General features: G+C 33.5%; 1 protein-coding gene across 1 annotated transcript; it reads left to right on the forward strand.

The window, feature by feature from the left end:
* The first annotated feature begins 266 nt into the window (after positions 1 to 266).
* LOC136224468 (uncharacterized) lies at positions 267 to 12,449 on the forward strand. Its single transcript, XM_066012817.1, has 21 exons — positions 267 to 495; positions 637 to 789; positions 882 to 1,041; positions 1,236 to 1,554; positions 3,050 to 3,184; positions 3,262 to 3,454; positions 3,547 to 3,677; positions 3,900 to 4,112; positions 4,945 to 5,111; positions 5,623 to 5,701; positions 6,412 to 6,948; positions 7,042 to 7,409; positions 7,638 to 7,715; positions 7,805 to 7,909; positions 8,152 to 8,403; positions 8,593 to 8,661; positions 8,832 to 9,059; positions 9,747 to 9,857; positions 10,467 to 10,550; positions 11,044 to 11,160; positions 11,901 to 12,449. Exons 1-21 carry the CDS (start codon positions 393 to 395, stop codon positions 12,148 to 12,150), a joined length of 3,852 nt encoding a protein of 1,283 aa, XP_065868889.1. The 5' UTR covers positions 267 to 392; the 3' UTR covers positions 12,151 to 12,449.
* The last annotated feature ends 2,803 nt before the right edge of the window (positions 12,450 to 15,252 follow it).

The raw sequence follows: 15,252 nt of genomic DNA on the forward strand, positions 1-15,252 counted from the left end.
AATAATATAATTAAAATTAATATATTATATTATATTTTTTATCAGTAAAAAATAATAAAGTGACATCTCAACTCCATCGTTACTGTTTTATATTATATATAGATTAGCAAAGTGGTCTATTGTTTTAGAAGCGATTTTCCTGTACTGCCACATCATAGGTTTCAAATAATTAAACTGGTACCTGCTGTATCGGATCGCATCAATCCCAAGCTCCTACTCAAGCGCGGGAAAATTTTCATCTCAATCTCAATGCGCGCCACAAAAACCCTAAGCACACTTCAAAGCATATTTTTCCTCTATCTCTCTAATTTCATCGCGTCGAATCTGATATCCGTTACGACTATAGCTTCTCCAATTCTTTCAGCTTCCTAAGCTCTTGACGCTCACTGAAGATGAGCATGGAAGCTCTGTCTCTGGTCTGTTCTGGTCTTGGCATTGACGAATTGGATGAACCAGGCAACCGGATTGGTTACTCAAAGGGCGAGAACTGCCTAGGTAAATATTAATTTGAATTCTGTATCAATAGATTATTATTATTTTGGTTGACGAGGATGAAGAATTGAGAATGGTAATGGTTTTGAATTGCAAATTGATTGTAAACTTGCTGCTAAAATTAGTTGCTGATCATTTTCGCAGAAAATTTAAAAGATCTGCTGAGATTTTTAAGACGTGATGATCCTGATACGCGAGAAGTATTTATGCAAGTTTGTAAATGGAAGATTGTGTCCAAGGATTTGATTCCGATTATTCAATACTACCAAGTTGAACGAAGCTTGGTCTTAAATGCAGGTTTCTAAAATTATATTCTCTCGGTTTCTACTACAATAATATGAGGCTGAGGGAACTGGTTCTCATACATTTATCGTTTTTTCATTTATCAGTGAAGGTTCTGGTGTTTCTCACTATGCCGATCGAGCCTTCATCACATAATATTCCTCAGCAAACAGAGTACCTCTGGGATTTGAAGTCTGCAATTACAAATAGCGACACCGTTGGGGTGATTGTTTCGCTACTTGAAAGCCCACTGGAAAATTTGGAACGGTAAGGAAGATCTTCACGAATGAATGTCTGCTGAAGCTCTATGTCATAGACCAAACAACGCACGAGAAGCAATATTATTAATTTTAATATCTTGATTGGTTATGTTATTCCAAGTTTAACTTATAGACTCTTGTAATATGGCTGTTCATTTGCCTCGTAATTATTCTATTACTAACAGGCATCCTGTGCCACAGTGAATCGTTCAATGAGGATGACTGGAAGTTAGTCCAGCTGGTGCTCACATTGTTCCGCAACATTCTAGCTATCCAAGACATTTCCTTGTTACAAAAAGTTGGGGCATCTGCATCTCATCTTTTGGCGCTAAGGGATAAATTCCTGGAACTTATGTTCCGTGAGAATATAACGGATCTGATTATAGTTATAACTCAGCATATTTCTGATTCTCAAGGCTATCTTCGTCAAGATAACTTACTTTTATTAGAAATTTTCCATTACATTTTCATGGGTCAAGATCCAGAGTTGATTGCCAAAGCACAAACAAAGGATTCCAAGGTTGGTTTTCCCTTTCTTTTTATTTAAGCAGAAAAGTTTGTGCCAAGGTAGTTCGGGAAAATTTACGGAACAGTAAGATAATAAGCTGTGTGTCTTTACTTTGTAATTTTAATATCTGGGAATGAAATTATTTTTACAGCCAAAATCCCAAAATTCTCGGTATGCTATTCTTTTGAATGAATACAATGGGAAAAATGGTTTGCATCATTCAGCAGGTTTTTTTTGGGATAGAATATCAGCAACTTTATTAAGAACAAACAACTCAGAAACACAGAATACAAAAAAGACCAAAAACAGAAAAAGAACTAATTACATTTCCTACCCAACAGCTTAAGAAAAACACTATCAACGATGCTTTTAATAACAGCATCAACAACAATACTAGTGAGAAAAGACAAAATTGTTTCTAGCAGACCAAATATAAAAATGGAAGCAGTCAAAGCAAGTCTTCTACTTTCAGCTTTGAAGGATTTTCCTGTAGCCTTTAAGCAAAACCAGCTAACCACTTGTCTCTCCTACAATGAAGATGATTAGGGATCGGAAACTGAACTTCAACTCTGTCCCAAATGTATCCAGTAACAGGGAGAGAGGAAAAAAAGATGCTCAATGGTTTCAATCTCATTATCACACAACACAGTCTCTACTAATACTAGGATTCCATTTGAAAAATTTAAGCTTTAACTGCCAATTTTCCTTTTAAGGGTAGCCAAGTTATAAAACTATATCTTAGCACATACTTACTCCCCTAATTGATTTTCTACCAACTCATCACATTGTTGCTTTTCTTGAGAACCTGATTAGCAGTATTGACTGTGTAATGACCATGCTTAGTGGGCTTCCAGGTCACTGTATCTGTATCCTCAATGCCAGAATGCGCTGTAACAGATCTAACTTTATCCCAAGCTGCTGCCATAACCTCTGAACTAGGATCAGCCAAATGCCACTCAGAATGAAACCAAACATCAGCAACCTTGGCTGTCAGGTATGAGCCTGGCAGAATAGAATTTTAGGAAGGATTAGGGTTTAGGAATAGAGAAGAGTCAGAAAAGGGAGGAATGAGTAAGAGAGAGAGAGAAAATAATCATTGATTTCATAATCATGGGTACAATGATGAGATAGGCCTCCCATAAATAGCTGTACAGCTATGAGGTGGCAAAACAGTTACACAAAAGGACAAACAGCTAGTACTATTGCTAGTACAAGATTCTAACAACCTTGACAGCACAATTAGGGAAAATAACCAAATAAAAGCTAATACAATCATATCAAGAATTAATCTTAATGCCCTCTACGTTTATACGTGACATTGGCTTTCTTAGGTATAATTCTTTCAAACTGTGACCTTGAACCCAAGGATCGAACCAGAATGAAAATCTCTACCACCCCCTATTTGTTTTTATTATTCAAACTATTTGTATGTTGAATATTTTTTCTGTGTTTCCTGTGTAGACATTCCATAATTTAATTCAGTGATATGGTTTATTCAATTTGGTAGGGTGGAGGCATCAAAACTTCTATAGATAGTCTTAAGTCCATTATGGAAGAGGAAGAAGAGAAAAGAAGGCTTTCCAGACTACGGAATGCAAGACGTCATTCACAATTTAGTGGAACATTTACACGTCTTACAATGGTATGTGTTTCAGTAAAGGTAATGCGTTTGAGGGGATCTATATTATTTTCCATCACGATGTTGGTTGTTTTCTATAGGATGGTTCTAAGGCAGTGTACCAAGGAAACCCAAGTTCTGCTTCTCATAATGTCTTGGTCAAAGATAATAAAGTTAAAAGGGGTTTGACTAAGAAGATTGTGTGGGACCATGGGAGTGTACCTTCAACAAAGGATGATATATTGGTGTTGCTGCATGATTTTCTCAACCAGTTTTTATCGGGGGGATACAATGGTATTTATTCTAGATTTAAAATGCTTGTTTGTCTTTCCTCTATTTTTTTTAGCATCTAACTGTAATGCTTTTACTTGACATAAACCAACCAGTTTTGATGCAAACAATATCTGAGGACATTGAAAAGGAGCATCCTTCTGTACAAAAGAGAGATGTTGTTGTTTTCTTCAAGGTTGCTCAGTTTGTTACTTCTTTCCAATACCACAAGTATTTGACTTTGAAGGTAGATGGTTGCTTATATCCAACTTACTGATATTTTTGTAAATTTTTATGTATGCTTGGGCTGCAGACACCATTTTTTTTAGAAGTGCTTATTTTTCTGGTCCAATTAAATTATTTTTAGTGATGCTCTTTTGGCATGTGGTACCATCAAGATCTGTTTCATTTATGTTTTCTTCAGTCTCTGATATAATTCAACTATTTGTGGATACTTGTCAATTAACAGCCAAACATAGAAAAAGACAATTCTGACAGCTCTATTGATGATTGTGATGAGCACACATTATTCAAAGGTGATGTTTGTGGGCCAATCGCAGCATCCATGAACGAATCAATGTTTCTACTAGTCATCTCAAGGTGGCGCAGTGCTTTTGATGGTTTGAAAGAGACAAAAGATTACAAATTTCTCTCAGCTGCAAGCTCTATCATGAAAACTATGGTAAAATATACCTTAGAACTTAATGTTCTGTCAATAATCTGTCAGATGAGTGCTTGCTGGTTTCATAATTGATTTTTTTTTTTTATTAGTATAAGGAATCATAGAATCTAACTTCATAATAAGGGGACTGGGGTAAACCAAACTTCCTACATGAATGCAGTATACGCCAGGGTGGTGGTGGTGGGTATTAAGTGCAGGTTAATCTGAATTCGTGGACCAGTGACCAGCAAAAGTTTTTCAAATGTCAGAAAGAAATGATCTTATGACACAGAAATGAAACTGTTTTTTTTAATGATATTCAGTTATAGGCAAATGTATTTCATTTGTACCTATGGTTGAAGGCTCATTAGAGAGAACCCTTCAATCTCATCGAATTCTCTTAACAACAATGCTTGACTACGATTGCTTTCCTTTCAGAATAATTAGTACACGAGGACCTGTTTCTGTAACTTGTAACTGCTGTCCAAAACAGTTATTAAGTGGCCAGACTTTGTAACTGCTATCCAAACAGATATCAAGTGACCAGGCAGTTTTTGTTATCAAGTAAAGGATTTAAGACACATAGGAAGATACATTAATAAACCTAGGACGCTGAGGAAGACAGACTAATAGAAACTAATTTATTTTAATGTGCTGCTGGTGCATAACACCATATTCTTAATGTGGAAATGATTCTAAAAGCTTGTACTTCTATGAAGTTTCATGTCATGAAATTTAGGATAAAAACTGTGGTGGCACAATGCTACTATCTTCTCTGAATGTTTTTTTTCTTTGCGTTAAGAGGTTTACGTGTTGGATAGGTGCCTAAGTTGTTTCCTTATCTTTTCTGCAGATCCTCATGTTAGATATGGTGCTTAAGTTATTGCCTGAACATTCTAGGGAGCCTCAAACAGCTCGAGTCCTGCTATACAAGTTATTCTATGATCAAACTGATCAAGGGATGACTCAATTTCTCTTGAGCCTGATCAAAACATTTGACACTCATAAACAACCAAAAAGGTTTTTTTTTTCTCTTTGGAACCTGATAACTTTGCCTGCACATTCTCTCGATTGCAGAATTATTTAATTTAAGAAACTATGGGATCGGATATTTACTTTTGAGAAACATTTTAATTGTTGCTACAGAAACTCATGGAACTACTTCCCTTTTTTTTAATTGTTTGCATGGATTACCGTTCATTTTTACTGGTTTCTAGCATCCATTTCCTTGCTACTGATTGTTCTCTTTATATATTTCTCTGACTTCATTTTCTACTAGATATAAGAAGGGAGCATTTAGTTGACATGGATCATTATTTAACTACCTTTTAAACTTTTTATTATCAATTTGGTTGAATGTCATAACTTCCATCTTTTTTTCTCTATCTCTATGGGAGATTCTTCTCCACTGATCAAATCGTAATTGCATCTCATGAACATTTTCCAATATTTATTAGTGTGAGTTCAGTGGTTGTTTCAGGTTTAACTGAGATCTTGCTTCTTCTTCTATATTCATTATATTTCTTCTCAGTGATCTTGCAGATTTGGTGGAAACGATTCATATAATTGTGAGGCTGATGGAAGATCTTCAGAAACGTGGCACATTAAGGGTATGTATGCTCATCTCTAGGTCTCTACAGGGTTATGTTAAAGCTGGATCCATTTAGCTGATTTTAAGAAGTATTCTAGTAAGAAGAATACTGTAAGGAATGTAGTGAAGTTTACCATTCTGCTTCTGTGCAAAGCCCTTGACTATCTGTTTGTTTAAGGGTACTTGGTGAAGGAATTTGTTATGATATAAAGCAGTTGGGCTAGTAGACCACTTTTCAGAGTGTTTACCTTGTCTGCTGGAGGTTGGGCTTTTAAACCTCATCCTTCTGTTAAATTCTGATTACCAAAAAAGTGGAACTTTATCTGATGTATAATGTAAACATCATTCTGATACTTACATCAATTTTATCTAATTAATGTTGTCTAATATTTCGCGAGCATGCTTATGGTATTGTAACCTTGCTATCATGTAGGAATAGTAATATTCTGCACATATATTAGTAATTGTAGACTCAAATGGATACGCATTATGCAATTTCCTCCTTCCACACTTGTATGTGTATCGATAGTTAATTTTTGAAATTTCGTATATTCTTTCACCTATATCTGTTGTCCTTGTTTATATGCTTATTTCTGCTTCTGAGATGTTGCAATTTTTTCCTATTGTGTAATACCTTCCTAATCACTAATGATTAGATTTTCTGGTATTTAGAAGAACTTTCTCTTGTATTGTTCAAAAGTGACTTTTTTTTTTTTTTTAAAAATGAAGGTCTCTAAGAAATCAAGGAGGGCTAGAAAGAAGAAAGTACTTGATGCCAAGAAGGAAACCGGAAAAGAACAATCTCAAGATGAAGTCACCATACAGGATCAGATTCTTTCTTCTAATACTGGGAAACCAAATGATTTGAGCATATCACCAACAAAGGCCCAAGAGAACACAATTTCTGACAATCAAGAAAACGTTGGTAATACTGATCAGGTTGAAGAGCCTGAGATAGCTGCACAAGAAATGGGAAATCTTGGTCAGGATCTGTTTCAAATAGATAACAGAACAACTGAACAAGCTGATGATGAGCTTAGTTGTAGCTCTGATGGTTCTTCTGGTGATGAGAACGTAGCTGCCACCTGTGAGGTCGACTTCAAGGTCTCTACCTTTGTGTCATCCTTTGCAAACCACAGCATCATTCGGAATCTATGTTGGTTGCTTACATTCTACAAGAGTAATTCGATAGTTACCAATCACTATATCATACGCATGCTGCGCAGAATTACTGATGACCTAGATCTTGCTCCAATGCTTTATCAGGTTAAATAAGAAAATCTATTTTAAGATCATTGCATCATTGTATTTATATATGATGTAACTCAAGTAATATCATGTTTGGAAAAATTTGTGCAGTTATCACTACTCACAACATTTTATGACATCCTTGATGAGCAAAAGTCATGTCCATGCAAGGAATACACAAACATTACTGATTTTCTAACAAGTTTGATCAGAAGAATGTTAAAAAAAATGAAGACTCAACCCCTTTTGTTCGTGGAAGTTCTTTTTTGGAAGTCACGGAAAGAATGCCATTATATTAATGCTGAATATATGTTGCATGAGCTGGGTCACATGAGGAAAGAAACTAAAAGTTGGGGAAATTCAATGGCAGATGGAGTAATTGGCTCATCACAGGCAAAAGAATGGTTTCCTAGAAGCCTAGCGGATGCACTAGGTGATGATGAAGCAGATGTTGTGATCTCTCATGAGCCACATCAGAAGTGAGATGCTTTTTGATCCCTGATTTAATTAACAATGTGAACTTTCGGTATTCTTAAATGATTTTTTTTTGTAATTTTTTTTTGGTGCTTTTAGCCACTTAATCGGATATTCTTCGGCTATTTACTAGTAGCCTCTCTTCATGGAAAATTGGAATTTTTCATAATGTTTTGAACTTTTCTTGTAAAGATGCTGAAAGTTCTTAATTGTGTGAACTATGTCTTGTCCAGGATGAAAGGAAATTTTGGTGAATTGGAAGAAGATAACTCGTCAAAGAGCGGCGATGATGAGAGAGAAAATTCTGACCAGTACAATATTCTTGACTTTTCTTTTGTTTTTCTTTTTCAGTTTCTAGCTTTGGAATTTCCAAACCTTACTCTGTTTTTGGCTGGTGTAGGGGAGTGCATACTGTGGAAAGTAAAGTTCAGGGGGTTACGAAAAGAAAGAGAAGACTTGTTCTTACTGATGAGTTGGAGACGAGAATAAAAGAACTCTACGAGAAGTATGTGTTGGCACAAGTGCATGAGTAGATAATACATCCATACTTTCGTGGTGGATGCATTAAGACAGTATTTTTGGTTAATTTTCTGTTATGATGAATTAGTTGTACAGTTTTTGCCTTTTGGCTTCCGCATGATGGTTAAATTTTTCTTGTTTTGCACCCCATTCGCCACCACCGGTCCACCCTGACAATCTGTGCTTTCACTTCTGTTCACCACATTTTAATTGATATGATTTCTGCAGGTACAAGGATGACGGGAATTGTAATCGTCTGATAGCAGAATCCCTAGATCCCGCAGGACATGTTTCACCTGCACAAGTTTTTAACAAGCTCAAGCAGCTAGGATTAAAAGGATCATCAAGGAAAAAGAGACAGCATGTTGACAGAGCATTTTCATCTATTCCTGATCCAAATGAGGAGGAAGGAAGGACAGAAAAAGAAACTGATGTTCATAACTCAACTGAATTTGAAGAAACTTTAGAAAAGCAATCCTTGTAAGTACTCATATGCTTCCTTGCTTTTAAAATTCGATAGTTTTACATTATTGTTCAGGGTTCAGGTTTTCAAAGCTTAGTGTTAGAGTTGGGAAGGCATATGATAAGAAGTGCATCTTATAGAATATCAAGTTCTGGAAAGTGTTTTTTTTCTAATTCAGGTTGTGTTTGTCCTGTCTTTTTTAACAGGACCAATAGGAAGAGAGTGCGAGCCTTTAGCAAAGATCAGGAGGAAATGATTAAAGTTTTATTTGAGCAGTGAGTATTGAGTAATAACTATCTCAGGTGTTAAATTAGAAAAATGAAACAATTACTGCTTTGTTGTTGTATCTTATTTTATTGGTTCTGCAACTCAAAAGAGAAATAGTATTATATAACTACACCTTGAATTAAGAGAGATTTATGTCATGGTTTTTAATTGTTCTCAGGTTTAAAGAACATAGACGATGCAGCTATATGATCGCAAAAGCATTGGGTGCTGATAATTCTTTCACAGCTGCTCAAGTGTCCCGAAAACTGAAGCAACTTGGTTTATGTGTTCCTCAGCAAAGGGGTCTTAAAACAAAAGTGCATCTAAGAGATGAGGAACTAAATAACTCTTCTGGTGGGGAAGGACATGCTTCTGATAACGAAACACTGATCTCACTAAGGAATAGGTATGGGAATTTTTTTATTATTACGCACAATGTTCCTTTGTTTGTCATTAATTCTAGGTGGGTTGTACTAACCATTTTCTTCCTTATTTATGAAAATTCCTAGATGGTTTATGAGTTATTGAGTCAAATTTTGAAGCCACTGTCACTTGGGATTACTTTTAGCCACGTCTTTTCCTTTACATATAGCTTAAAAAGATGCATTTGTCTGTCAACATTGATGTTGTTATCGTATTTGTTGGCTAAAGCATGTTCATTGTCTGTTTAAACTTTCCACTTAGCAAATTATTATTGATTTGCTTGAAAATACTACCTGCATGTTCTAATTCATGTTTTTTGCCTAAGATCTTTCAATGCTTTTATTTCTGATTGATCTATTTTTCTTCTTACTGTTTATTACTTTGTTCTTTGTACATGCACTGTTCAAGTCTTGAATAGCTTTGTACAGTTCAAGTTTACTTTTCTAATTTGCTAATTTGAGCGAGTCTTATCCTGTTCCGCATTTAGGGTTTAAGTTATTCATTGACTACTGTAAACATTTGTATTATATCATTGACAACAAATAAGGTATGATGAATCAAAGGAAAAGAGTATTCAAAAGAAGTTGCAGTGAAAATTTCTTGCATTTTAGAAAATTTACTCATGTTGCCAAATCATGATAATTGTTGAACGGTTAACTTTCAATTGTAGGCGTGGAAAAAAGGATGGTGGCAAATCTTTTGATGGATTGTCCAAACAGAAGAAAGAAAGAGAGTTTTCTGAAGATTCTGATGATGAATTCCTCCTAAACTCCCTTCTCAAGTATTTCTCTCACTCTATCTCTCTCTTTCTGAGCAGAAAAAGAAGTAGAATTAGCTTAATTTGTTTGAAAAGTCCTGAACTTAGTCTGTTTGCCTGTTACTAACAATTTACTACCATTTTCGTGTAGTCCTTTTTACAGTCAATTAGCCTGTGCTTTGTTTTTGGGAAGTTCGTCTTTACTGATGAACTTTCATAAGCATTCCCTTTTAGAGCAACTCCAAAAGAGGTTGCTTTAAAGAGTGTCAAAACTTAACACATCATATTAAAATATAATATTTTATTTCCTGAATCATCCACGTCACTTTTGGTAACTTTTGTTAAAGAATTGTCCAATAATAAGCAACTTTAAAAAATAACACAATGCTCCACGAATCATTCCTTTATATATAATTTATTTTAATTATAAATATTGTTATAGAGGTGCACCAATAATAAACGAGTAAATCATTTTTTTTATATTAAAAAAAGCTTGACAACCTTAGTTTTTCATTTCCCCCCCTATGGATTTCAATTTCATAGTCCTTACTGTTATTGAATTGTAACTTTCTAGTCAAACTTATTCGACTTGAATCAAGTAATTTTATCATTTTTTTCCTGTTTAATTTTCAGGCACAAAACTGAAGATGGTGATAAGTCATTACGGGAGGAACAGGAAGAAGTTTCTGATAATGAATGCTTGGGCTCTATTCTCGGGTAAGTCTATATCTATGTAACTTAAGTTGGGAAACAGTGGCTACATTGCTCAGATCAAATGTATTTTTGGCTATAATAGCATTTCTTGAAAAATCAAGAGAACATATAAGAATTTTCTAAGTCTATCCTTGTATTTAATGTTGATCACAATGTTATTAACAAACTGTTTTGTACTTCAAAAAATACTTTGTCGGGATATTTTAATAAAATAACACTATAATTAAGACATTTATTGACTCGCTTTATCCATGTGCAAAAACCTCAAAAAAATCTTGTCAGAAACGGATAAAATACACTATGAAAAACGTCTCTTCATTGCCTTGCGGTGTTGGAGGGGAAAGCTGAAGCCGTTTCTTTATGTTGCATATTTAAATCACTGACATAATAGTCGTGGGAAACATTGAACTCGCATGCAATCTTATACGCATATGTATGTTTTTGAATTGGTTAATGCACCGTTCTGCATTGTATATGATAAACCTTTCTATTGCAGGAAAACCAGGAAGCTCCATTCAAAAGCAAAAAGCAGAAAGTTGAATAAAGCATCTGTTGAGAGGAAAATGTCTGCGCAAAACTCCGGTGATGAAGTTCCAAGAGATGTTGCAGAAAGGTAATACTTTTAAATTTAGTATTTTATCAAATTTTACCCTTTTTATAAAAAAAATAAATGGTTTAAATTTACCTTAACATTTGTAAGTTCAACGTATCACTAACAAAATCATCTTCTTAGTTATGAATCATGTTATCTCCACCACATATATGTCATGTTATCGCTAATTAGTAATATATCATAAACATGTGTATATTGGAAAATAATAATTAAAGAGTTCAATGCATATTGGATAAAAATAACAATAATTTAAAGAGTTTAAAGATATTTCAACTCTAAATCTATTTTGAAGTTATAATTTTTTTGAATCAATTGATATAGAACCGATACAGAAAACAAGAATATAATATTTAGTTTTTTTAATGATGTCTTGCTCCTAAGGTTGTTAGGGAAAATCAAATTTGTGTTTATATGTATAAAACAATATAGTTTTGTCTTCCTGGTAGAAACTTTAGGTCAATTTAACTTCACTATGGAAAATCTAATTCATTTTTATCATTTTCTAGTAAATATTTATGAAAATTAGCGATGAAAAATTTCTAAAAAAGGGAAGTAAAATTGAGCTAAGATTTCAAACATGAGAATGAGAACAAAATGGAGTTTTGCAGAGTGATGGTAAAATCGAGCTAATTCAATAACCTTATGGGCATAATTGACTTTGTCCCTAGGATTTATCTGACTTTCCTTATAGAGATGATGAAAGTTGAATATTAAATTAGCGTTGCTTTTTACTTTCCTAGGGATGTAATGACCGAGACCATTGAGATGGAAGTTGATGAGATTGATGAAAATATTGGTCGAGAAGATGTTTTTGAAATTGAAGGCACCGGCAATGTGAGTGAAAATCCAGCAGATGATTCAGAAGTGAATAAAGAGGATGATGAATTAGCAGACATGGAGGAAAATGAAGCCATTGGCACATCGATACAAACTCCTGCAGTTAAGAGGAAGTTTAGGATGGTAGTTGATGAAGACGATGATGATGATTAAAGCAAGCGTCTCACTCTTTTTTTTTTGTCCTCCCTTTCTGTAATTCCCTAAATTGGGTTCTTTTGGTTCGTTCATATTGGTCTATTTATGTGTTTCTTTCTAGTTGTATATAGTTAAATTTAGAGATGAATTCTTACATATATGTATATAAAATTAGCAAAAAGCATCTTTAACTTCTGCCTTTCGATTTTAGTTCATTAAAACCATTCTTTAGATACATTAAAGAAGTGTTTGTTTCACCTTTTTACATCTGTTGTTTAGAACCTAAAAGGAGATATATTAGTGTTTGGTTAAAAGAATTTAATAGCTACTGGTTGCTGTTTTAATGGTTGCTGTTTTAATGACAAACTGCAGCAGTATAAAGCTACTTTTTGTTCTATAAATTGTGTTGTTCCTTTTTTATCCTTAATAAAATAAAAACTCACTACAGCTTCTTTGCGTATTCTCTCATCTGTCCCTTTATCCCCCACTTTCTTGGTTTATTTTTCTTCTTTTTCAGTTTTTATTATTTAAAAAATCTTCAACATAACTCTTTCTAAGCATAGAAGAAAATTAATTTAAAAAGCCAAAAGCAAATATCCCAAACAAACAAAGGCTCTGTTTGGGAATTAGCTGTTAGCTGATTATATTAGCTGTTAGTTGATTACATTAGCTGATTTGATTAGCTGTTTGTGTAGACCTGTTTGGTAAAAATTAGCTGATTAATAATAGCGGTTTATGCAAAAAGACGAATAAGGGCATTAATTTTGACGCAGGAGAAGAGAGAGACTATTTATTAGGGTTAAAGAAGTCCATTAATTTTAATATTGCAAAACGCTAATTGAAAAAGCTCATTTTAAGAGCTTTTTCTAAATTAGCGTTTTCATCCCAAAACTCTCTCCCAAACCTCTCTCCACCAAACACTCCAATTAGCGGTTTCAGTGGTCAAACCTCTAAAGTTGGTCAAAACTGCTCTTTTTATCCCAAAACGCTCTTTACCAAACAGGGCCAAAATGCATAATCCAAATTTAAAAGATTAAGGTTTTAGAGTTTTTCTCGAATAAAATTAGAAGTTTCAACAATTTTAAAGATTTTGACTAGTTCTATATGAGAGGTTTGAAAGAGTTTATTAGGTTCAAAGAGCTAATTTTAATTATAGTTCTATATAGAAAAATGAAATTATTTATAAAATAATTATTTTTATAATTTTTATGTAGTTATTTTTATTATTTATAGAATTAATTTTATATATTATTTAAAACATGTCCATATTAGTCATTTTACATACTAACAGTAACAGACAATCATAGTTCTACCAAACACTAATAATCAAACAGCAAATCATAACAGTAAACAGCAAACAACAACAACAAACAACAGATAAAACAAACAGACTCTAAGTTGTTAGAACTCCATACACTTAATTTTTTTTTTTTTTTGTAACCGAGTGATTAATTTACTACACTTTAAAGTTTAAGAACCAAACAAACTTTTTAAATAAATTCATGAGCAAATGACATATTAAGGAAAAAAAAAAATTAGAGATGGAATCACGCCTATCAAGTTAACATCTAAATTGAAAGTTAACCTTTAAATTGATAAATGATATAGATTGGAGCACAAATCAATCAAGTTACCACACTCTATGACTCAGAGAGTGTGGTAACTTAAAAACTGACGTTAATTACTTCTACAATCAAATTAAATGGTCAAATACATGAATATAATAATTAAGTACAAAATTACAATTAAATCACATCACCAAATTTAATTCTTAATATATCATTATTCTCTATATATTATGATTTTATATCACAATTTAAAAATTCTAGACTCCAATTCATAAACCATAAACCCTAGAAAATATATTCTAGACTTCTAATTTGTAAATTTTAATCCTTAAAATATATTAAAAGTATTAATTTTACTAGTTTAACATAATTTAAAATTATGACTTGACATAGTTGTAAATAGTTTTTAAAAGATGAATTTCTGTGGAATTTTCCCCAAATTAAACGGTTAAATTATATTTATGGATTTGAACTTTATATGATACTTGAATCTTAAAACTTGCTATTACGATCCCTGAATTTTAAATCCATCTTTATTATTGACCAAGTTAAAATAATTGATTACAATTTCAAAATGGATAAGTTCAAAATTTATAGTTATTTAGAATCACATTTTCAAAAAACTATTTTTAATTTCTCAAATCGTATTTTTCAGAATTTTCTCCAAAAAAATAACAACTTTTTGCTCTCTCAATCAAACAACACTTAAATAACTCCAAAATAAAAAAGTTTTAATTTTTTTAGAATGTCATTTTCATTAGCTCTGCGATGAAGGGTTAACTGCTATTAGAATGCTCATTTTGATCAACGTTAAAAGAGGATTATAATGAAAGTCCCATATCTTGGAAATTTGTCAATAACCACAAAGATCGAGTCAAATTCACTCAAGGCTTGTAATAAAATCGAGGGAGACGCTCTCCCATGGCCGATTTTGTACTGGTAGGGGTTGTACGAGTCCTGCAAGCTTCTTTCTTTCTACTTTGTCATGCCGGCAGATCATGCATGTTTTTGTGTATTCTCGCACTTCATCTTCCATTATTGGCCAATGATAATTCTGTTGCAGGAGAGCCAACATGCAATGCCATCCTGGGTGACCCGACCATAAGGTGTCATGGCGCTCCTTCATCAACATCTTCCTCAAATTTTTGACTTTCAGTATATAGACCCTTTGCATTGTTGTTAGTAAAAGATCGTCACTAACCTAGAAGTTCCATGCGTGATATTCCAACACAAGATCAAACTCTACTAAAAACTCTTGCCATCATGCTTGTTTTGGAATCAGCATCTGCTGGGTGAGAAAATGCTTCACAACTGTATTGTATCTTTTCAACACGAACTTGGATCCAGTAAATAGTTCCGAAACTCTTAGACAATTCACATATGCGAGTAATTATTTTTCATGAGTAGTGTCATTCCACATCACTTAGCTTCCTACTTTCAAAAGCCATTGGTTGGTCATCTTGTAGTAGGACTCCCCTAATGCAAATTCTGATGCATCGATTTAAACTTCAAATGGTTTGGTCATATTAGGGAGTGCCAAAATTTGGTCTGC

The sequence above is a fragment of the Euphorbia lathyris genome, chromosome 1, assembly GCF_963576675.1.
Source record: "Euphorbia lathyris chromosome 1, ddEupLath1.1, whole genome shotgun sequence".
NCBI lineage: Eukaryota > Viridiplantae > Streptophyta > Magnoliopsida > Malpighiales > Euphorbiaceae > Euphorbia > Euphorbia lathyris.

What these genes read in the sequence shown, in the direction of transcription:
- LOC136224468 (XM_066012817.1), top strand. Translation starts at nt 393, where the DNA reads ATGAGCATGGAAGCTCTGTCTCTGGTCTGTTCTGGTCTTGGCATTGAC. An exon ending in ACTCATAAACAACCAAAAAG is followed by an intron (nt 5,112 to 5,622) that starts GTTTTTTTTTTC and finishes ATTTCTTCTCAG; the next exon opens with TGATCTTGCAGATTTGGTGG. An exon ending in TTGCTCCAATGCTTTATCAG is followed by an intron (nt 6,949 to 7,041) that starts GTTAAATAAGAA and finishes AAATTTGTGCAG; the next exon opens with TTATCACTACTCACAACATT.